Below are 24,744 nucleotides of genomic sequence, written 5' to 3' on the forward strand. Positions count from 1 at the left end.
GTAGTATTCCCACCCCTACATGTGGAACCCTCACAGTGATGGGCAACACAAGTTTCTAATAACAGTTATGACGGAGATTTATATTTATTAAGGCTATTTAACCAGCACTGGAGTTCTAGAACCAATACAGTACAGTACATGCCTAACACTTGTCAACAGTGCTACAGACTATCTGTAGTCCAAAAGGTTCTTGAACTAAAATCTCCTTGTGGCGGGAAGTTATAAGAATTTTACCGACACTAAGATGGAGGCCAAATTGTGTCTTAATTGAATTGAAAATCTAAATTCAATGCATTGCTTCATCTCCAAGCATAGAGTGGAATCCACTTAAATGCGGAAACATTTTACATGGATGGTCACAAAAAGATGACCACATAACTGCGAAACATTGGATAGTGAATACTCTTATAACAAGGACCTCCTGTACTTGTATACTTTGCAAATATCGAATAAGGGTGTTAAAATATCAATTATGCATAAGCAGGGTTGCAAATAGCAAGTATTCCTGTACATAATAACCTGTACTATTTCCACACTAACCTAACCCTCGTCTATAACTACAAATAGCCGATTGGTTCATAGAAATTGTTCGTATAACTGTCCATTTAATCAAGCTAAATATGTTCACAATTGGTAAGCAGAGCTGTTAAACAGCTGCTTACCAATTGTGAACATATTTAGTTTGAATAAATGGACAGCTACACGAACATTTTCTATGAACCAATCTCCTATTTTTATAGAAGAGTGGGCATGACTTGAGGGCCAAGTTGGCATGAAAATACTATAGTACAGTAAAGTATATTCACTCAAAGTAGTATTCAATAAGGTTAGGTTTATGTTGGGATGGAAAAAGTACAATTAGTTTTGGAAGCATCATGTATTTTCTTATAATATATACAGACACAGAATTTTTTGTAACATTACAAACACAGAGACCCATACAAAAATGCATCCTCACTCGTCTGAATTAGAGTGGAATTCACAAATACAGTATCAACGTGAGGGGGCATCCAACTGGACACTACACATGAGCACCAAACATCTGGGAGGCTGGTTCTTGCACTGAAGCCCAGGTCTTGGAAGGGCATTGTGACTGCACTCTTTTATAACAACTAGACCTAGATATCTCATCACATATGTACTTTGGATATGGAAATGACCTACCCATGAAGTAGTATGCAGTCAGATGCCATATATTATCAAGGTGGGTGGTAAATGCAATCTTGATATGCCTGGATCATACCACATGTTTGTAACGCCGCTAATACTTATGACTTTCTTCTTTTATTTACCTGGAATCTCTAAACAGAGGAGGGTTAAGGGACATGAATGAATCTACAACATGAAAAAGGTTGTAAAGTTCAGTAGAGTGGTTAAAGAAATATAGAAAGAGTAAAAGTGGGATAAGGTGATGTCTAAAAAGAATAACAACTGCAAAGGTTAAAAGTGGTGTTACAAGAGAGGTACTGACAGGCACAGCAGGGATTCTAGAAGATCCATGGAATTATGTACATAAAGAGATTAGATTAACTTGCAAAGAAAAGCATAATAGCTTCAGAAGAGGTTTATATACGGAGCTAATTTTATTAAAAATTAATATGATACCAGTATAAAAACAGTATAATATGACAGTAAGGAAATAATGATAAGTCAATCAGGAATAAAGTGGCAGTAGAAATAAAAAATTTAGGAGATACTGAGTATAAAGATTAGCAAAAGTAAAAAAATATTGGCAAGATAATGTGGATTCTGAATAAAGACTATCATGAGAGGAAGGGTCTATGTAAAGAGGTAGATCTAGGGTCGATACCTAGTCATAACAAAAGTTACACTGAACACTAAGGATGATCCTAGAGCTGAGACCTGTTGTTGAGAAGAGTGTGCATGATGGAATACAGCAATACCTCACCATCTGTGGAGAAATCTGGAGATGTCCCACTGAACACATCTCCTACCCAGTACATCTGGTGTTACACAGTCATCTTTTACCAACCATATAAGGTAGGTAGCTCACTAGTCATGCTTAAGTTGAATCCTACAACACTGTTGATTGCTTTATTAAACTAAATATAATTTGCTTTTACTGAAAAAGCTACATCTGATACAGGGTGGTGGGTAACCTCAGTGACTGTAATAAGTTAATAACAACATACATGGTATATCATATATACACATTTTTTCAAAAACCTCTTACTCTCTCACCTGGGTTATCAATATATTTGTTTTTATTTGAATTGCCATATAAAGAACAGGAGAGGGGGTGGGAGGGAACATGTGGAATGCGGCATCCAAGAGAAACAAAGGGTCCTTTCACTCAGATGTTATGATGGTAAGTCCATAACTACAATGTATAAAGAAACACATGAATGCAGTGAGTCAGAAAAGGTAGAGGGAAAAGTTAATAATGGTTTGCCCTTGTGACATGACCATCAATAATGAACCTTCATTCTCTATTTAGATAGAGCAGTATTTCCTGTGGACCTTACAGGGAATATGACCAAGATTCAACTGGGTCATATCCAAGGATCAGTATCACTGATTATCACAAATATTAATCATAATTATGTTGAAGATGCAAGGGAAAGACAATACAAGCAACTGTATAAAAAAGAACAATGATGCAACTTAGTTGCATAAAAAAAAAATAATTCATATGACATTATGAACAATTAGAAAACTAAAAACTGATGTTAGGGATGCAAATATGAAAAAAAAATATTGAGAAATCATAATCAATACGATAGCAGAAATAAGTAATATCAAGTGTACATAAAATAACGTGTACAATACTTTACAATGTACGTGTAATAAAGGACATGGAGAAATAAATGAAACAATTACATCGAGGCAAGAAACAGCAAGATTGGAACTAGACATACTGCACATGTGTGGTGTGAGGTTTGTGTATACCTAGTCCATGACCCAGGAACATCTCAGCAGCTAATAAACACATTTGGTCTCATTGGGATCATAAAGTAACATATCTAACTACAATGCAATACAGAATAAATACAAATTTTGACTGATGATAGAATCTTACACTATATTCTTTTTTTAATTTCAAAATTTGAAGAGGTTTCCATATAGAGTAGCTGACAAAAGAAGAAAAATAGATATGGTTATTTATGATTTTGGGACTATTTAACCCATCTCATACATCCAGAAACACACATTCAACTGTTTAATCCTCAGGCACACACACTGACTAACTAACAATTTCAAGTTTGCAATTTAATACTGCTCTCTCTCTTTTGAAAATTCAAGCATGCAATTTTATGTAAGTGCTGAATCTACATGAGATTTTAAACCGGTTGCTGAACAAAAACCTGCTTTGGTAAACATTGTTTTTGGCCAATACAACCAGTTTACACTTTGTCATATTAAGTGACTATTTTTTGGGAGTTGCAATCATATATATATATATATTTATTTTTTTTTGTTTCCAAAAACTAAATAATGTCCCTAAAAACACTGTCCATATACTTTTTGTTGTTGGAAACATTTTAATATTCTGACTTTATAAACTTGAGCATTAAAACAATGGTACATTACCTCGAGTTACAATTACATAAAAAAAATTAAAAACAAGAACAAAGGTTTTACAATTCACTCACGCATTAAAAGGTTGGAATGATGCAACATACAAACAACTTGCCTAGGCCTACCTAAAGGCTGAGAATGTCTGCAATTAAGCCGACCAGGAATCATGGTGGGTGAAACCAATGATGCTGCTGGGTCAGAAAAGTTTTTGGGAAAATGAATTCCTTCTTGACACTCATGCTCACAGAACCAAATGTCAACAAGTGAAAGATTTCAGCTTTGTGATCATAGATACGAGAAGGGGACAAAAGAAGAAAATTTTTATTCAATTATCCAAAAATTAAAGGAAAGGGTGAAACTGTAAAATTCACTCTTTCAAAGTCTGAAAGCTTCCACGTTCATTTTCCCACAGGCTAATTTATGAAATATATTGTTCCTTGTAGTGACCATACAAGGGTGTGAAAGCATTTTCAAGCAGATGCCTCTTGGGGGAGCAAGTGGCTTAGCAAACTCAAACAATTTCGCCTCTCTAATGGGAAGTGAAAATTTTAAAATACTGTATGTAGCAGCCTTCATGGTGCCCAACATCTTTTTATTTTTATTTAAAGCAAGGTCCATGTATTACTGGTTGAAAGGCAGCCTCTAAATTATTCAAATTAAACACTGCACCTGTGAGCTAAATTGATTTGGAAAAACAAAATACTCTGCCATAATTACTGGCACCAAATTCAGATTAATTACTTCTGAGGGTATACCAGTCTTGAAATCAAGCAATTTATTTCCATTTGTCCAAGCTACAATGAAAGGTAATTTTGTGCTAAGCCACATACCAAGTTGTTGGCATTTTACACAAATACACTATGGACCACATGCTTTTGCTCTCAAATGTAAGAGCATTGCAGGACCTTGAAGTGACTCTAAATATTTGTGAAAAAGTCAGCAACAATGAGCCATACAGTTCCAAGAACACTTCTATCCATAATAATGTAAATGAATCTAAAAGTTAAAATGTATATTGACATACGTATAGTGAAATAGGGATATGATCCCCAATAACTGTCAAAAACAAATAAATGAAAAAAAGTCATATCATTACCTCTAAGGGAAACAGAGAGGTTAATAATAAATAATAAACAGTTTCTCTTGCTGATGAGGATTATATGATCTTCATCTGACTAGGGAAAAACTTCCTGGACACTGTTTACATTCTTTCAAAACCAGCTAATTTAACTGTGGTCATAATGAGAACATGCAGCACGAGTCTTATCCATTTTGTATTAAAAATACATGGATATGAGCCTAAGAGTGGATTTACCTCAAAGGCTCATAATGACTGACCAGGCCACAAATAATAATGATTATATATTCATACAAAGTCAGAAGGTAACTTACATGGGACAAGACCAGAGATTTATGAGCAGCAGATGAAATTATCAATATGGCAAACTTTCCTACTGACAATGCATAAACATGAACCTTCCTGGCTTACAACTACTGGCTCCAATTCACTGATCTCATTACATGATATTGAGCAAAGAGGGCTTCTCTACTTTCAACCGAGACCATCAGACTTTGCTTCGCTTCCAGTGCAGAGAAGATAGAATACTGGGGTTTGCCTATACTGGAGGAAATTACTTGGAATAACATTTTACCTCAACTTATGGAATCCTCCCTAGACTGTGATTAATATGCTGAAGATAGGAGTATTAGTGAAAGGCGAATCTGTGCTTGCAGTGATCATCGACAGAACCCTAGCGTTTAGTTCCTGTGTTTCACTGATTTATAAGAATTTCTGGGTAGCAAACTTAAAACAGTTGCACCCATATTATAATTTATGACAAGACCAACATATATGAAGCGAACAGTAAATGCAGGAGGAAGATGGTATATCAATAAGGCCGTCTTTCCTGCCGAGTGGGGAAAATGTCCTTGGCATTACACCTTCCCACGCTCACACTTACTGGTCTCTTTAAAAGTTTCACTTACAGTATATACATGAGAGAAAGTTAGCCATGTCTACAGCAGTTACTTGACAGAAGTATTTATATTTTATGAAATTAAAAATTCTGAGAATTATATAATACCAAATGCTGAATTCTGACCATTTACCTATCTTGCAAGCAGCAGGCATTTCATTTAGACAGAAGTTTGTGTTAACTCAACCAATCTTGCTCACCAAAGAAACTCCAATCCAACTTCTTTTAATGGGAGATAGGGATTCTAAAGCACACTGGCATTGCGGCCACAAGAGCACCTTTGGGGCCCGGGCATCTACGGAAATTCTCCGGCCGTACATGGACCAGACTTTGGAAATCCTAACCATTATCTGGATTTACAACAAATAAATATGAAGGTGACATTAGTATTCCATAAATAAGGCTAATTACATATTACAAAGAGCTCAAATTTATATTCGTACCTGGAAAACAATATAGCCTAGAGAGAAGAGGGTTGTCAAATGTTTACAGCTTCTACAGCTAGCTAGGAATCAACCAGTTACTCAGTGGTTAGGTTGGAGGGATAAGGAAAGCATGGATGCCGACACGTTGAATTCTTCTGGCCACCGTTCATTTGAAGAGTCCACTATTTGCAGTGCACTGAAAAAAGATAAAGTAAGAATAAATGTTTAAATGATATTTAGAAAATTTATCCCATAAACTGATTTATAGAAAACAGATAATTGAAGGTTCAATGAGGTTTTCCTGTAGAGCATGTGTAACAATTCATCTTGAAAATTCATTCCACTTTATTTCTCTTCACTTCACACTCTATATCAAAGGTTCCCCAACCCAGGGTCACATGGAGCTCATGCAGACACTGGGGTCACCTGGGCCTTTGCAATGCTCACAAATAATTTTTCTTAGACCAGGTGTCAAGGGAGAACAACAAAGTAGTACTGTAGTTGATGTCTTGTTGAGGCAGGACCATAATTTATGGAGAGCATGTGCAAACATAGGAATCAGCATAGTGGTGTTTATGTAAAAAAAAATGCAGTGGGGTCCCATTTCACGCGGGTCTCGTGTGCACAGTTATCGCTTACGTGATTGGTTGAAATGCAGCCAGCTATAGCTTACGCAGAAAGCCATGGGTAGCAAAGGTAACGGTATAGCATCAATTTGATGAACTTTTGCTTATTTAGGTTAATTCAACAAATCGGGGACTCTGGGTCACTCAAATTCCTGAGGGCGCTTTTAAGTAGGAAATGTACGCAAGTTGGAAGACATGCTATGTGCATACCGTACTTACAGAACAATGTTTAAGATCCCACTATATCATAGCCTAAGTCCTTATATACATCTAAAATCACTTAATTTAAGAGAAAAGAAGAAATAGAATGACAAAATACGGTACATGAAAGTGAAAAAAAAGTCAGCAGGTAAATAAATTACTCAAAATTTAAAGTTTAACCTCGTTCATATGTTGGGGACCCCCCCCCCCCTGTATATATTTTTTTACATTCCACTTGGATTAATAAAATGTGAGGCATTGTAGGAGTAGAACAAGTGAGGTAATGCTGCTCACTTATGACCAGTGGTGGGGATGAAGGAGCCTAACAGTGAAAGGAGGGCAGGTAGAAATGGTGTGCCAGTATGATGCATAAAAGAGTCGGTGTCATGGTGAATGTTAATTTCATAGATGTTAGTATGATTTATATTGTACATGAAATATAAAGATTGGGTGTATTATGGTCTTAAAGGAGGTGAAGCAACTACTGTATGCACTGTATATACATGACTGATGAGTAACAGGGTGTGGAATTGTTCCCATGTTTCCCATAAGACCTAAGTACAGTAAATAAAGTTCAAGAGGTAATAAATTAGTGAGGTTTCGGAGGCGCCAAGCAACAAATTTCTTTAGTCAACGAGACATGAATGAACTTTCTTACCTAAATCCCTGCCTTAAGGATTCATTATCAAATTCTTCTAATTCTCGAGTCTGTTTCTCTTGCATCAGCCGTATCCGCTCATGTCGCTCGTGTTGGAATCGTGCAGTTTCCTCAGCCATCTGCAAAACAATTTAGATTATTAATTTTATTATATATGGTCTCACATAAAGCCTTTAGATCTCAGTCACTGGTTCACCAATTCTTTATCTTCAGCATAATATTCTAATGATTCCCTTTGTAGCATTAATTACACGTCACAATTCCTCTTTAAGACCACTTCTACATAACAAACCTTGCAGAACCTTTAAGCTATATGCTTATTAAATTTGTCCTACTTAAAATGTATTCTTAAAAGCTACTTCAAACTAAAATTTTAAAAGAAATAAAATCACGTATATTAAAGTTCTACAGTGACAGTATAATTTGACATTTTGTCACCCTTCAAACTTAAAATTCCAACTAAAAAGTCATTTAATCTTTTAAACCTGTGATTTATTAACCCTTACGCCCCAGGTGACGTTCCAGGACGCCCGCCCAGTGCGCCCCGGGTGACGTTCCAGAATGTGCGCCTTTTCCCGCCACTGTTTAAATGTCCAGCGCGGGTTATCAGGTTCCAGTGTGACTATTTGCCTGTCGCGCCACACACTCAGCCACAGGGAAGCTTCCTGAACATAATTACCTACTTTTGTTTGTTTCATTTTCATTGTTTGTTCATTTTATAATGTTGTATCAAAGTAATATTGCTAAAAGTAGTGTAGTTGTATTGTAGTGTAGTATTACTGGAAAATAATGCTATGATTATGTTATAAATGTATTTATATGTGGAATTATTATTATTTTATGCATTACTTGCTCTACCAAACACAAAGACAGCCAGACAACCTAGCGACCGACTGTGTGTATGTTGCCGAGCACTTTTTAAGAAAAATAATGAAAATAAAATATTCTAAATTAATTATTTATAGGAAATAAGTATTATAATCAGTAAATATATGAATTACTGGCCATCCTGGAAACAAAAGCAAGCAGAAAATGACCGCTAAGTTCGTAGTGACCAGGAGCGTCAGCTGTCAAAACAACACTGTCCCTTTATCTTCCTCGCCAGTGTGGCCACAGGGAAGTTTCTAGAGGGTCAATATATAGTTTTCCTTACATCGTTTTCATTGTTTTATCATTTACAAAGGTTAAAAAATATTTTTGGAAAAGTTTAGATTTTTCTCGATTTACCCCCGAGTGGGGGGACACGGCCAGCGGCACCCTAGCCCGGGGCAAAAGGGTTAAACACTTTTAAAACTCTATTTGGAACAAAGACAACTTAAGTTGTATATTTTTTTAGCTTTCTTTAATTTTAATCTTAACTGCCTATAATATTTGTGATCAACAAACCTTCTGTTGTAATAAAGTTCTCCTGAGTGCTACTCTCTCGTCTAATTCCCTCTTTTCACGGTTACGTTGAGCCTCTGCTTGTTGGCGATTGCGTGTTTGGTATTCTGCCAACATATCCAATTCTCTCTCCAGCTTCTCTGTTAACTGCTGCTGTTCCACTACCTGCAACATAGACAAACATTTGCAACACTACCCTGTAGCAAGCTATAATTTGCTTGAAAACTCTGCAATCTATATTTTCAAGACTATTTTGATATATTTCCTTTTACACTACTGCATTCTTAAACATATTAACTTAAATGATTGAATTACGGTAAAAATTTCCAAATGAAATTCTATATAGGTACTGTATAATTGTTTCATTTAAACTTTACACAAAAAACAGCGACTTTGTTATGTAAAACTTACTTGACTTTCATCAAGTTTCAGTGACTGTCTCTGAAGCATCTCGGCAATGGATTGTTCATACTGGTCACCCAACATAGCCAATTTCCGTCGCTGATCTTCCTTCAACCTCTTGATGATGGCTCGCTGATCCTCTTTTGGAGTTTTGGCAAGAATTTGTGCCTTATACTCTTTATATTGCTGACGTTGTATGTTGATAGTATCACGGAACTGACGACGTATCTCTATTTCTTTTTGCTGCAATGGGAATTTCAGTTATAAACATTCCTATGTATATTGTTTCTTTGGTCATAAGAGTTATTGCTAGGATAGATTTTAAGAAAAGTAACAATAAAATTTATCCAATTTTCCATCAAGTACAGTACTGTATTACAATACAAAACAATTCAACATGAAGAAATTTCTATCCATCTGTCATCTCTATCATCATTACTTCATTCTCAGTTACATCATCTCATTACCATAATTTTACACGAACCAATTCCAGGTGTTGACCGTTATATGATGGATCGATCAGTTTTACAATGTTGAAAAATTAACACCATTTACCACTGTGTGATGGCTAAAATCAGTTTTAAAATTTCCCAAAACTCTCATGTGTAAATTGGGCCTTGCATTGGAATATGAAAGCTGTGGCTAACCGGCCCAGTTTGAAATATTACTGAAGGGTATTGTAATTTTTCATTTGATAATAAATAGGATATGCCTTGCAAATATTGAACAGAGGTGTTAAAATATCAATTGCATTTAAGCAGGGTTGCGAATAGTGAGGTATTTCTGTACAGTATTGTATTACAACAAAGTGATGAGTAATGAACTCAATCTTAGAATATCAGTTGTACTAAGTAAAGTTAATCCAATGTCGTATTTCTCGAGTCATTTTACTTTCCTTTTAAATTGAAATACGTATTTATTTTTTCTTCAAATCATATTAAAAGACACATCCACTGTGCCATGTACCAACACAGAATTGTGAACCATGAAGTATAGCAAACCAAACATTACAGAACAACACAATTTATCTAATCTTACTTTTAAACTCTTTGGCTGTTGCTTTTGTTGTAAAGCGTGTTTTTTCCGGAGCTCTCTCTCAACTCTCTTCATGTACTCATGTTGGCTGCTTAATTCTGTTTGGTGTTGTTTGTTCATCTGAAAAATAAATAAATAAATATAAATATATATATACACAAACAAACATATAGTCTCTTTCTTTCTCTCACGCACACACACATCACCACTGCGGACATCGATGAAGAGATTCAACATTGGATCAGATGTTCACCTCAAGCCTTTGGAAGACTGTACACGTATCTTCAGCTGTACAGATCTGAAATTATCTTCAAAGTTATACGGATATCGAGCAGTGGTCCTCCTCACCCTGCTATATGGCAGTGAGACATGGTTCACATACAGGAGGCACCTCAAGGCACTTGAAAACTTTCATTAATGTAGTCTATGTTCCATCCTCCGACTTAACTGGGAAGACAAGAGAACAAATGCCAGTATTCTCGCTGACACCAACTGTAGGAGCATCGAGGCTACCATTATTCATGAATAACTACATTGGACTGGGCACCTTACCCACATGGATGACAGTAGGCTGCCAAAGCAGCTACTTTACAGTCACCTAACGAATGGTAAAAGTAACGCTGACTGGCAGCGGAAAAGGTATAAGGATAATTTTAAGACGAAGCTGAAAAAATACCAAATCAACCCCATGTTCCAGAAAGAAAAATGTGGAAGTGGAAGTGGTTGCAGACATGCTGGCACCTCTGAACAACACTGAGCACATGGCAATGCCTGACTGCCCAGGACCTTTAAACCAGGTTAGGAGCTTATAGGTGAGCTTTTCATTGTTACCATGTGATTTTGGGGGTCCTTTGAGGTTGTTTTAGCCAACACAAGAAATGTGGAATATATTTAACCATATCGGCACGACTTTGGTTAACTGACCACCTACGGGTTATTCAAATTTGCTATCAACCAAAAACATTATAAATTTACCTGCTCCTCCTTTAAAGCGTGAATAGCTCTTTGTTGCCGATATTCCAGATCCTGTGTTAACTGATGGTGTCTTAGAAGCATTGAGTGAGCTGCCTCCAACTGTTGTTGTCTCTTGATAAGCTCCTCTTTGAGGAGAGATTGTTCTTTGACGTAGTATGTCAAGATGCTACGTCGACGGAACTTTCGCATTTCTAGTTGAATGTATTCTGCTTGTTGTTGCACTAACTTTTGTTCTTCTTGTCGTTCAGAGGCTTTAAGGTATTCCTTCTGGTTCCTATCAAATAAAAGGCACCTTTATTAAAATGTATTAAATTTGAAGAGAAAAAAAATTATTCCTAAAATTTATCTAAAATATATTATTTTTACATATGAATGAGTTAAAATATCCAAAGCTTTGTAACTTATTCAGAAAAAATATTGTGAGGACAATAAGGTATGAAGATATAGAAGGGACAAGCCAATGAATGACAACTATTAAGTAATTTAAAAATAAAAACACAATTTTAGAAGACCCCACAACCAGGTAGTTCTCATTATTACAGTTACCCATCACCTTCAAAGGGGGAGATTAAAGCCAATGACTATCCAATAGACAGGACTTATTAGAACATTTAAAATACCTCAGGTATAAGTAGGGTTAGGTACTTCATATGCAGGACTGCTCATAACCTCAAACGGGGTGGTACCTGTGGCCCCCAAACTACAGCTGACATTTTTTCCTGATACCACTAGCTGACATACACCCACATCAAGTCATAAAAGAGTAGCTCCAGGGCCTATTAATGCATAGTCATTGAAATAATGTCCACTATTACCCCTCAGGTGGGTGACAGATGACAGCGTTAACAACAGCCACTTCAATTACAACAGTTGACTCAAAGAGAGTTGTACAAAAATGAAAATAAAGCTTATGAAATGATATACTATAAATGAGACAAAATAATGTCTTACCTAAGGCTACAGTATAATCCTGGCCAAATATCTCTTGAAGTGTCAAAATGGGTCAAATATTTAGTTTTTGGCCTTGAAATCAAAGAAGGCTACCAATAGTAGTGGCATGTGGTACTGGCAAAGTAATTTTGTTCTGATTGGACCTTCTGCTTCTTGAGGGGTAACCTTTGTTTCTCATCTCTCTTTTGAGGGTGATGGTTGTTATGGAGGGTGTTGGCAAAACTGCCCAACTGGTTAGTGCAGTTATGAAAGCTGCCAGGCAAAAGGTGTCAAGCTTAAGAAAGAGAAAAAATATATATACATACTGGAGCTGTGCTTCTTTCTGTCTTTTGGGTGTATTAGGATCTTGCGAGTGTTCTTTCTTCCACTTTTCTATATTCTCCTTGTACTGCTTCTTGTACTGTGACTGGAATTGCTTAAGCTCATTACAATGTCTACCGGTTATATCCTTTTGAAGGTTCTTTTCCGCTATCGAACACACATCTAACTTCTTCTCTTGCTCCTTTTCGTGTTTCTGGACAATAAAAGAAGGCATTAATGAGTGATCTTCTCTAACTTGTTAACAAAATACTAGTGAAATCATAACATTTTAATTTTCTATAACCAGCTTCAATGAGCTTTAAATAAATTATTAACTCCCCCAAACACACATATAACATTATATATATACAGTATATAACATTTGATAAAGAAAAAATACTCGCCTTCATTGAATCGAGGCACTGGCAAATATATCTTAGTAATGAAATGAGGTAAATATTAGGAAAGCCTCATGTAGCTGCCCTTCCAAATCTAGTTATTATCATGCAAAAGTTATTGTATCTCACCTGTCTGAGTTTCTCAAGCTCCTTGCTGAACTGTGTGAGCAAAACCTCATACTCCTTGTCCAGCATGTGCTTGTGATTCTCCATCTCAACACGACATTTCTCCTCCAGCTAATAATTATGAAAGGAAACAATTATCATAGTTAAGTAAATTATTGAAATAATCTGATTGAATATTCTTACACTTAATATTCAACATAATCTTAAAACATTACTTTCTAATATTCTTAACAGGTGTTCTGTAATTGGTGAAGTGTAAAAATGGGATGTACAGGTACTGAGTGAAAGTTTGTTAACCAAGAAATATGTGTACTGTACATTAAAGCTGTAATGATTCTGAATATACTAATGATTGATCTTGGAGTTTAATTCCCTAGAAGAGCCCATAGCCAAGCAGATTTCATCACACTGTTGTCGTGCAAGGGAATCAAATCTCCAGAGGTTGTGTATAATTCATATTTCCATAGATCCAATTGTTTTAAATACTGTACTAACTGTGTACTACAAATGTCCAGCCTGTAGTTTCTCCACATTAAACGTTCTCTCTATTATCAACAATCATCCATTCCCCCATATAGGCTATTAATGATGGACTTTATAATGATGCAGTAACTGCTGAAGTATACTGTAATGTACTTGATGTAGCAAAGATCAGGTTGTAATTAATGACAGGAGATATTGGTGCCCCTCACCATAGAAATATTACACAAAATTTTGACATGGAGATCCCTGTGTTAAAAATGATGAAAGGTCCTTTATTTTTTTGTCACATTGATGAGAAATTCTGTAAATATGAGAGTTTATTGTACTGAATAAACAGAACAGGGTACGGCTAGTCTGATGCACCTGCCCTATAGGACTGTCAGCAAGAAATTAAATGAAAATGGTGGGTTAGCAAGAAATCAATATGGCAGACTATATGCACACTATTTCTGGTGTTAAATGGGTAGACTCTGCTCTACAGTATACCAACCCCCCCACCCCCCCTGCCTTTAGAGAGCAGCTACTGCATAAGTCACCCTCTTGGTGTGATAGGGAGAAGATTTTTTTTATCCCAATAATTAAACAAATAAAATCTGGCTGATGTTGGAAGGCCAGTCTAAGGACAACAGAACCCTCTACTTGGCATCCTATGTTATAAGCTTAAGGGTAACTGCCAGAACCTAGGTATGCATGAATAACAAAAATACCTAAACCACATGAGAATGGCACCAGTGCCCAGCTGCCAATGGTACTAAATCCCAAATTACCTATGACACAGAAGACTGGATTTAAATGCTGTGTAATTTAAAATGCATTAGTACAGGTACTGTACATCAATTTTATTTTCTTTAAAACAATGTCCTGTGACCTTATGGGGGAAATGGCCATTCCTCAACTTATTTGGCATAACTTTTTGTTTCCAGCTATCAAGAGGGTTACTTTTGTCTTAATATTACATTAATTATCACCATTACTGAAACTGTGTCAGCAAAACAAAGCATCTACTACAGTACCTTAGCCTGCGCTCGTTGGTGCTCCTGCCGCATGCGCTTGTACCCGGACATGGCAGCGTGCATGTCTTCCTGAAGATGTTCTTTCTGCTGCTTGCTGACAATGGACGTCGTCTTTATGGTAGCAAAGTTGCTGGTGCTTGCTTCCCCAACATTGCCACCAGGCTGTATTGCATCAAAATATGACTTTAGATTGGACCAATGACAGTCACTAACTTCAAGTAGTTAATGATATGATAGGTTGAATACACTTAAAACTCCATATTATTAATGAGATTATAATGAAGTTATATAAATATTAAAATAAAAAATCAATTTTCATTTTACTTTTAAAATACACACCTGAAATTTAAATCTGGTGATTTTTTTTATTACACAACAAATTATTTTTGTGATTCAGAATACTGAATTTTATCCACATCATAATACTGATACAGTTTATATATACAGTATATATATAGCACTTCCACACCATACACATGAATTATAAAGCTAATGTACAGTACAAGTCATGACAGGTTAAGTAAGATTCATCAAGCCAAATCCTTTACACCCCAAAGCACAAACTTCAACAGGGCCAAACAGAGTGAAGTTATTTGTTTTCCAACCATTATATATATATGAACAACAAAATAGTTTTCAACTAGTACCCTAAATATTGGGTAGTTGTGAGGAAAGGAAAGGGCATGATGCATCTATCAAAGTTAATGAATTTCAACTTAAGTCTAACAATATTTCTGAGAATGACTTTAGAAACAAGGTTATATCCTCCCACTGACAGTAAATGATATGAAGATGATTAAAAATGAACTACAGTAACAGTCAAAACAAAATCTTCAGTAAAATAATTTCTTAAAGCCATCAAACATCTAATCTGAAAAGAAAAAATTAAAGCAACCTTTCTGTATGAGCAACTTTTCCTTGTATCATTTGATATAAGAAATTACAAACATCAACCACCAGGTATTATCTACTGTACAGTATTGTGTGTGTTTTCTCAAGTATCCTGTTATACTGTATAACTCATTAAATTAATGTACAGTACTGGGTATTATAAACAACACAATAAATACATTCCACACAACATATGAAAAACAATATGGTTTTAACATCAGAATGAAACAGAAAATTTACACATGATATTTTCTGTTAGTTATTTAATATTTGTAATTAACATAATCAAAAACATTTAATAGTTAAAAACAGTTACAATTCCTTTAAAATGGCACAATTCTCCTGATTATTTTGCATTTACAACAATCATTATCATCACCACAATTGGGCACAATTCTGAAAGGGATCATTCAAGGAACCTAACTACTGTACAAAGTTTTAAAAAAAATTAGCAAATAATTAAAAGCATAAAATATACAGACAAACATATGAAGATAACCAACCAATGCAACAGTCCATCCAAATGAACTAAAAACCTAACAGAGCTTGATTACTTAGCTACACATATAACCATAGCAGGAATCTATAATTTGTGCACATAAGACATTTAATGCATAAAAAAAGTCAGTCAATACAGCAATAACAAAAACTTTATCTTCGTCCATAACACGAACTACTGTCATGTTTATTAACAACTGTTCATTTCTAAAGAAGCTCTAGAGAAAAAATTAAGACTGACCCAGCAATTCATTTCTCTGGTGGGAGCCACAGCCAAACCAGTTTTAATGTGAAAATTATTTGGGATTCTTTGCCCCTGTGACCTGCCCTAAGTATTTGCCAGGGTTGACCTCTTAATTATTAACTAAATGATCAACCATCCTTCTCCCCTATACTGTTAACCTCAAATGAGTGGGCAGGTAAGACTGTTGCCAATGGAAGGCATAGGGGAAAGAAGGCTGAAAGTCTGTTTTGAGCTGGTATCTAATTGATGACCATTATTCCAGGGCAAGGCTCCACTCACTACAAATTCATGGAAATCCAGTTATACAAACTGGAAACACATCAATTCCAGATAAGGAGACACCAACCCCAAAGGAAGGTGGGGAAATCTGAGCCACCTGGCAATGAGGTCCACTAGAAAATGGAACTTCTGGCTGCTCTTGTAATCCAAAGCCAGCAAAAACCAAAGGGCGGGGAGGAACGTACTACCAAAGCTCCAGGACTGAAATGACATAATGCTCCAAGGTAAGAGTTGATCCTACCTACTAAAAGGTCAGAGCAGCTCTCTTACTGAACAGATCTGGTGTTACAGTATCATGGACCCCTCCAAGAAGTTAATCCTTCAGAATTTACAGCTTCAGCTGACAAGCAGCATAGACAGTTTGAAAACCAAAGTGGGTACTGATCCTAAATAAACACCTCCAGACACACTAGAGAAACTAAACAAATCCAATCAATCTCAAGTTGCAATTAATACAACCAAAAAGTTTGAAATAGTCTTCAGAAAAAAAATATCCAGGGGAAGTCTTAAAACTTCCTCCACTTCCCATTTAGCTTTTACTTCTGACATTAAACTCCTACGTCTGCGAGTTGTTACCAGTAAGCAAGGTAATACTGTACACGATTGAATATATTCATTAAATACACATATTAGTGCCTATGAAGCAAATGTATGGAGGATAATTAAAAATATAAAAAACAAAGCATGCCATCCAACCTATTAAAAATGGTGACCGAGTGTCAGTTTATGGTGCACTGAAAGTTGTGAGACATGGTCAACACCAGAACTATCTCTGCTCCTTCAATATTAACATAAATACAGTACTGTACAATATTAAACTATTAAAACATAATACTGAACACAAACATAATATAAATTATTTTAATGTGGAGGAGAGTACAGTACTGTACTGTGTATAGTTTAACTTCACTTGAAACTGAAGTAATTCAAGATATTGTAGACAAATACCCTCATTTCTGAAAGGACTTAAGTGTCCATAAAAGGGTTGGGTAATCATAAAATTGAGCAATTGTGAATCTATTATATAATAGGTGGATAAGGGTTGGGTTTTTAAACCATGAAGACAATGTCACTGACATTTTCAACCCTCATAAAGCATTATTTGTACACTCACTCCAAAAAATATCTTTATGGTGGGGTCCAATAAATTTAAAAATGAACACCGCGACTTCTGTTGTCTCGGTACAGCTGTCAAAATCCTTCGTCTGTTGTGTCACATTCTCACACAAAGATATTTTGAGGCGAGTATACAATAAAATGCATAATTAACAAACTGAACTTTCATTTTCAAAATTTTATGATTTACTAGAGTACTGTATTGAGATCTTTAAATGATGAGGACGCATACTAATGTTACATAACCATTATGTATAAATAATTATGCACCAAGAAAAACCTCTCACCAAAATATTCCTATTTTTTCTGAAAGTGATTTCCATACATAAAAGTAATGCAACTCGCGTGGTGTTCTTACTACTTTAAATTACACCCACAAATGGGCAAAAACAGTGTTTGTTTCATGACACCATTCATCTGTACATCACTTATACAACAAAGTTTACCTGTCTACATAAGCAGACAGTAAGATACTTAAACAGTGCATTATTTCTACTCAAGAATCTAAACACTAAGTGTGGATCTGGAGTATATTGGTAAGACTTTTTTTGCTTAATGCATTATTACAAAAAAAAGGCTGCTAAACTACTGTATATTCTTCACTGGCTGCCAAACCAAATTGAAGGATGTTGCCTGAATTCCTTCTAAAATGTCAGAAAAACAACAGATTCCTAACAAACATCTCGACTAAACTCACGATACAAGCGTGTTTACAAAAAATCTTGGAATTTCTCGTGTCACTAAGCATAAACTGTTACCACAGGAATAGATACAATTAGTCTCCAGATATGTTTGGGCACAATGGTTCCCACAAAGATACTGGTACCACACACACTTTGCTTCAGCTTGATGCTACACTTTGTCCAATGTAACTGTACAGCATGGCCTCAGGGACTCACTTTCACACTTACATATTTCTCATGATTGTATGTATATGTCTCACCATGTCATGATTGCCTTAAAGAGATTACGTACTTGACAATCTGAACATACCAACAAACTGCTATTAAAGAATTTCCTTAAAAGCCAATTATTAAAATAAAGTAGACAGAAAATCCCTCAAATGGATTTTCTATGAGTCACTTCCAATTTTGAATGACAGCCAGTTAAGAACATAATATAATGATGGTGGACGGTCTGTATATCATGTGTGAGGACTGTAGCCTTGGTGTAATGATAGCCAATTTGACATTATCAGCTTTTGAGGGCATTCTTCCCCTCCGGGTAACTTTAGCACCTGATCTCCTCAACTTGGAGACAATGAATATGATTGGGAGGATTTAGATGATCGAAACATCTAAAATGTATTAACTCTTTCAGTCCTATGCATATACCTCATATATTTGGGACCAGATGCCTATTAACATAAAACTTTTGATTTTTCCCACACCATTTCAAATACAGGGTATCTTTGAGTGGCTATGAGCCATATAATGATGCCATGTCACCAGCAGTAACAGTTTAGCCGAGACCAATATTCATAAGCGAGGGCAGCTTTTGTAACACAAAAAAGAGGTAGCAATTAAGTAGTTCATATAAGCGAATCTTCCTATCTCAAACGTTCGTATAGTGAGGGATACCTGTATTATTAAGTTAACTTTTTCCTTGTAACTTCCCTTGACCTATACTGTACGTACAATAATAATTAAATTTTGGGCACATTTTATTAGTGTTTTACTCGTATTTCCTAGGAATATATCTCGGCTTATATAATGGGAGTCTATGGGATAATGTGCTTCATTGTATGAGAGGTGAATCCCTTCATAAACTGGGGACTACCTGTGCTTGTGAACTAAACCGAGCATAAATATACAGTAAGAGTAAACAGCAGCACACAACAGTCTATATCATGTCTACTAGTGTGTCTCCTGCTGGCATGCTGATATACTGTACACCATCTTGACTCCCCTCAGCAGTTATAGGTACAATAATGTCTTAATATACTGAATACAGGTATGGGATCGTATATCTAAAGTCCCGGTATATAGAACGCTCTAAAAATGTGTTATGTTATGGAATAAATTATTTAAAATGAGTGCCAAAAGTAATTCCTGGGCTGAGTGAGGATATTTCCAACCGTTTCTCACCTGTGAGCTATATGTAATGGTATGGTTATTTTTTTACTTATAATTTTGGGTACCGTATATATATGTAATTGTCATTTTCTTTACTCAGTTACACACACTCAATCTTACAATACAAAAAGTAAAAATAAGGAGTTATCATATGTATAAACTATTTTTCAACTCATAATTTTGGATAGATGCAAGTGTTCTTTTTTTTTTCCTTAGTTACATGCACACACAAGCCTTCATACAGAGTGCAAAAAATACAATAAAAGAAATAATCATCATAAGGTATAAATTTTTATGTATCCACAGGTTTACATCAGTGAAGCTGTGTGGTGAGTGTGTGGAGAGATTGGAGGGTTTGTGGCACAGCACTGTTGCTAAGGATGCTGTTGTGATAAGGGGAGTATCAGGGATGATTGTGATGCATTTTGTACAGCAATTTGTATAATTTTTGCTCTTTAAATGCTCTCATTATTGCTGTTTATATGTCTACAATTTTAAGTTTTAATATTACAGTGACGAGTCTAACATGGCTACAATGCCGCCAGCTATGTTAACAGATGCAAAAGGTGTAAAGATACAGTATATGCACAGCACAGTATATAAGAAATCATGACTCTTGAGAGAGGAGGTATAAGTATAATGCACTATATAAAAAAGCAGATGATGATCAATGAGAGGTCCAATGAATGAGGAGGTACACAGTAAAAAAAAAGGACTGTACCGCACAGATTAAAAGTACTGTACCGCACAGATTATGTGCGAAGCAATATGACACCACAGACGAGGGAAAGTAGAATATGTGTGTTGTGTCCTGTGTTATGGTGGTAGCCCTGCTGTCTTTGCCTGAGGGTGTCCTTACATATTTGTTGCCCATACAGGCATGCATACCAACCCTCCCGGCACATCAGGTGATGTGTGAATCATTACGGAAGTCAGTAGACTCCCCCCCCCCCCTGCTCAATAATTTTTTTTAATGTGTACACCCACAGATCAAGTACAATATATTTAAAACACTCAGATTTGTTTTCCACAGCACAATGATTCCAACACAATCAGTTTAATATGTTGATTTCTGGTTAAACTGATAAGCACAATATAATTTTACACTGGGTTTGCATCAGAAAAGTAATCCTGCCATAAGAGTTTGCTTCAACATCCCTGTGTCCATCCCCCTAGTCTCTGCTGTATTTTCTGGCCTGGTGCCCTGGGTTTGTGGTGGTGAGTATGTGGGGTTGGGGATATCCTGCTTTGATTTCACCCAACAACTACCATCAGGTAATCGTGGATAACACGTGCATGCATGAATAATGGTAGTAAAACGTTAATGATGATCATGTACTAGTTGATTATCTAACTGCAGCGAAGACATGGTTTGCCCCCAACCCTGTGTCTTTTGACAGACTTGGTCAACTTGCAATAAGTGTCTATAATGGACAACCACAGTTAAATCATAAATCAGATTAAAGAAACCTTTCCCAGAAATGATCCTCTATACATTATGCACAGGACCTACTGGTATTCTTTTAACACTGAACTAAATTTTATATCTTTGCAGGATGCCCTCAACTATACAACTGCTTTATTTTGATGTAAATGAAATACTGTACCACAGGGTACAGTATAGTACATATTTAAAGTACATTACCTGCTTAAAATTGCACTCAAGCAAAGTCTTATGTTTCTCTATACTGTAATATGAAATATGTGAAACTTAATACAGTATACTGTACTACACCAAAAAGGACTGGGGTAAGTTGGGTCTGGAATTCCCAGGAAATGCATTCACAGTATCCTGTTCAATGATAGTGTATATGATAAACAAACACACTGACATAACATTGTGAATAATAGGTCACAAAAGCCTGATGGCCTGTTAGGGGCAGTGCAGGTAGAGAATATTGTGTACTAAGCCCTTGATACCTTCAGTTCCCCAAATTGTCATGTTAGGTACCCAGTCCTAGCAAATTGGTCTTGAGGATCAAGCAAAACCAGCAATCCTTAACACACAAGGTGAATGTTGTATCCATTCAGCCACCACACACCTTGACATGACACAACACTAACATACAAAACCATTAAGTTGTAAGAGTTAACCTGTTTACACCTCCAAAAGCATAAGGTGTATCATGTGAAGCTGTAGCTACTTCAGTTTATCAACAAAGCTTGTAGGCTTATTCACTCATTTGGCCTTTCGCTGCCACCAACACCACCACCAATGTCACCTGGACTTGGCTTAGTGATGATATGGAGAGTACAGTACAGGTTGACAATCCCTTATCCGAAATCCTTGGGGCCAGAGGCATTTCGGAATTTTTCGGTTTTCAGAATGGTTATTTATTTATTTATTTATTTTATTTATTTATTTATTTATTTTTAATGCATATTAGCCCACCCAGGCACAAGTCACTGACCCACATTGGGGCCTGGGAAGCAAAAATATAATAATAATAATAATAATAATAATAATAATAATAATAATTCATAGGTCTAGGTCGTGTTTCTCACTTTTTATTTTTTTTCATTCTTGTATTTCTTTATTATTATTATTATTTTATTAATACAGTATTATTGTTATTATTATTATTATTAATTTTATTATTATATTTTCTTTGTATTGTTATTGTTATTATTATTTTATTTTGATGGATTTTTTATTAATTTTTTTATTTACTATGAATAATTATTATTATTATAATTAGTATTAATATTACATTTTCGCCCACCAGGCCCCGATGTGGGTCAGTGATCTATGCCTGGGTGGGCTAATCCCTGTTAAAAAAAATAAATAAAAAAATAAAAACAAAAAAATAATAAAAAAAAATTGCTCCACAAAAAAACTTTCGGTTTTCAGAATTTCGGATAAAGGGTTGTCAACCTGTACTATATAAAAAAAAAAAGGCGAATACAACACCACTAGTGCAAAGTGTGCATACAAAGTTAATAAACAAAAGAATGGTTGAGGTGAGAGGTATCCATCAGGGTGAGCCACATCCCACAAGAACATTTAACTATCATGTGACAACCCAGCTGACAGGACCACTATTTGTTCTTATCTATAATATTCTAACATTTTAAAATTTTTGTGCAGTGTCTAAATGGACCAAATGGTCTCACAAGGTACTTATTGAAAAGACTGGATTAATATTGCAATACATCAGATTCTTTCTGATTTTTTTATCTTTTCAAAACAGTGCCAAAGGATCAGATAGTGTCCAGGTGATGAAAATTCTTGGTTTGATCAAGTGCAGTTGAATGACACAATATCCTGCAGCTAATTAATGTAAGATATTTACATTACTTAACTGAATAATATAGTAAGTATCTTACAATGATCTACGATAAAAAAAAATTCAGGACATGAGCTGGTCTTTAAACTTAAAATATTATGCAATTATGAACTTCAATGTTTAATAACATGCTCAGAAATATTTTAGTGTCCATGGATATAGGTAAACACATTACACCTTAACCTTGAAGATGTTGAGCAGAAGACTTAAGATCAATAAGACAAGATAAATATTCTAACAGACGTCATTCTAAAATAAAAAAAAATAAATAAATAAAATAAAATTAAAGGGTGAGTACAATACTTAAACCTGAACAAATTAAGAGAAAAATATGAAGGACTGATATTGAAATGTCAATTTATAACATGCATGGATCAGGCAGCTTATTATGGAGTTGCCAGGCTTGCAAGCTGATATCCCAGGGCTCCTGAATCCCTCCACTCGTACAAATGTGATCTACCTGTACCCCAAAAACTCAGTTAGAAAATTAGAGAATTACAGGAGAGGATTTCTCTCAACTTACCTACAGTCCGTAAGAAGTGGAAAGCATTAGTTAATCAGTTGCCAAAAAGCAAGAGCTGTAAGTCTGTCACCACTCTGGTTCTCCACACATACAACTCTACAAACCCTGATGGAAGCAACAAGGAACAAACAGCACTACAAACTCAGACCTAAACACACAGTACTGTATCCAAGACCAAGATATACTAGACTACAGGAAGAACTTTCATCAAAAGAGGCAAAGTAATCACAGAGCAGAATAATTTGATCATCACAATCAATACTCCTGGATCCTATACCCCACTAGAAATAATGCTCTAACCTTCCTTAAGGCTTAATTTCATGAATATAAAGGAATTACTCTACCTGTATTTAGAAAATGTGCAAATTATAATAAAAATATTATGTGAATAAAGAAAATAACTCATATGAAAATGAGGTCTTATCCTGGCAGTGGCTATCTCATCAACAACAGCCATTTACCACGCTTGCCACCCACAGTACCATGGTCTCTTGGAGCCTCTTGCCAGGTTACTAATTCCTTTGTTATTTCTTACAACCTCTTTCCTTGTCATTCTTGGCTTACACCCGGATCTTCTCCCCTCCACATTTAAGTATCATGCATCTCTTGACCTGTATAGTCTCATCCATTCTCTCCACCTGCCCAAACCATCTCAACCTACCTCAATGCAAAACTGCCGATAATCCCAATGCCCTTTTAGCTCTGAACAGTGTTTCCTGTCTCCCAGTGTCACATTACTCATTCAACTCACCATTCTCTTTTCTGTTTGCTAATGCCTGCATATGTCATCCTGTTTAATTGACCATTTTACCGACTTGCAACATCACACTTCTAATGTCAGATACAATCATCTTTCCTTTCAGGTCGAAGAAAGGTCCTCTTGATGTTAATAAAAGCATAAACTACCTAAATATCCTCCAACCACTACTGGCTCTTGCAAGTGAGCACACTTCAGCACCCACACCAGACAGTGATCATGTCACCAAGGTAACAGAACTCTCTGACACAGTCCAGGGACATATCCCCAATGTTGAGTTTCTCCAGCATTAATACCTGCACACACACAACACTTAAGTCAGCAACATTCTGCAGTCTGCCATCCACTCCACAGCACCTCTTGTGTACCCCCTTCCACATTCACTGTACACTATAATCATTAAGATGTTGTCAACACCTTTCTTACAGACAGCACAAAGCCATTTTCCACTTCCCATTATGGATTCCCCACCCATGCCAGCAGTCAAAATTTTATTGTCCTCTATTTACTCTCAAACCCTTAAGTCTATTTCTTCCTTCCATTTTTTTTTATTTCTCTGCAGTCTCTTCAATACTACATCAC

The 24,744-nt window shown here is 35.8% G+C and overlaps 1 protein-coding gene across 15 annotated transcripts in view; it reads right to left on the minus strand.

Annotated features, from left to right (window-relative positions):
* Positions 1-858: 858 nt before the first annotated feature.
* Positions 859-24,744, minus strand: part of LOC121854165 (serine/threonine-protein kinase Tao-like) — a 52,443-nt gene continuing 28,557 nt past the window's right edge. For all 15 annotated transcript variants that reach the window (XM_042348628.1, XM_042348619.1, XM_042348682.1 and 12 more), the window contains 9 exons: positions 14,493-14,654; positions 13,000-13,107; positions 12,478-12,686; positions 11,222-11,495; positions 10,250-10,366; positions 9,221-9,454; positions 8,813-8,974; positions 7,427-7,545; positions 859-6,137 (listed from right to left, as the gene is read on the minus strand). In XM_042348628.1, coding sequence (XP_042204562.1) covers positions 6,041-6,137; positions 7,427-7,545; positions 8,813-8,974; positions 9,221-9,454; positions 10,250-10,366; positions 11,222-11,495; positions 12,478-12,686; positions 13,000-13,107; positions 14,493-14,654 — 1,482 coding nt within the window. In that variant the 3' untranslated portion in view covers positions 859-6,040. The remainder of the gene's footprint in view (positions 6,138-7,426; positions 7,546-8,812; positions 8,975-9,220; positions 9,455-10,249; positions 10,367-11,221; positions 11,496-12,477; positions 12,687-12,999; positions 13,108-14,492; positions 14,655-24,744) is intronic.

The sequence above is a fragment of the Homarus americanus genome, unplaced genomic scaffold (genome assembly GCF_018991925.1).
Source record: "Homarus americanus isolate GMGI-L3 unplaced genomic scaffold, GMGI_Hamer_2.0 scaffold50564, whole genome shotgun sequence".
In the NCBI taxonomy this organism is placed as follows: domain Eukaryota; kingdom Metazoa; phylum Arthropoda; class Malacostraca; order Decapoda; family Nephropidae; genus Homarus; species Homarus americanus.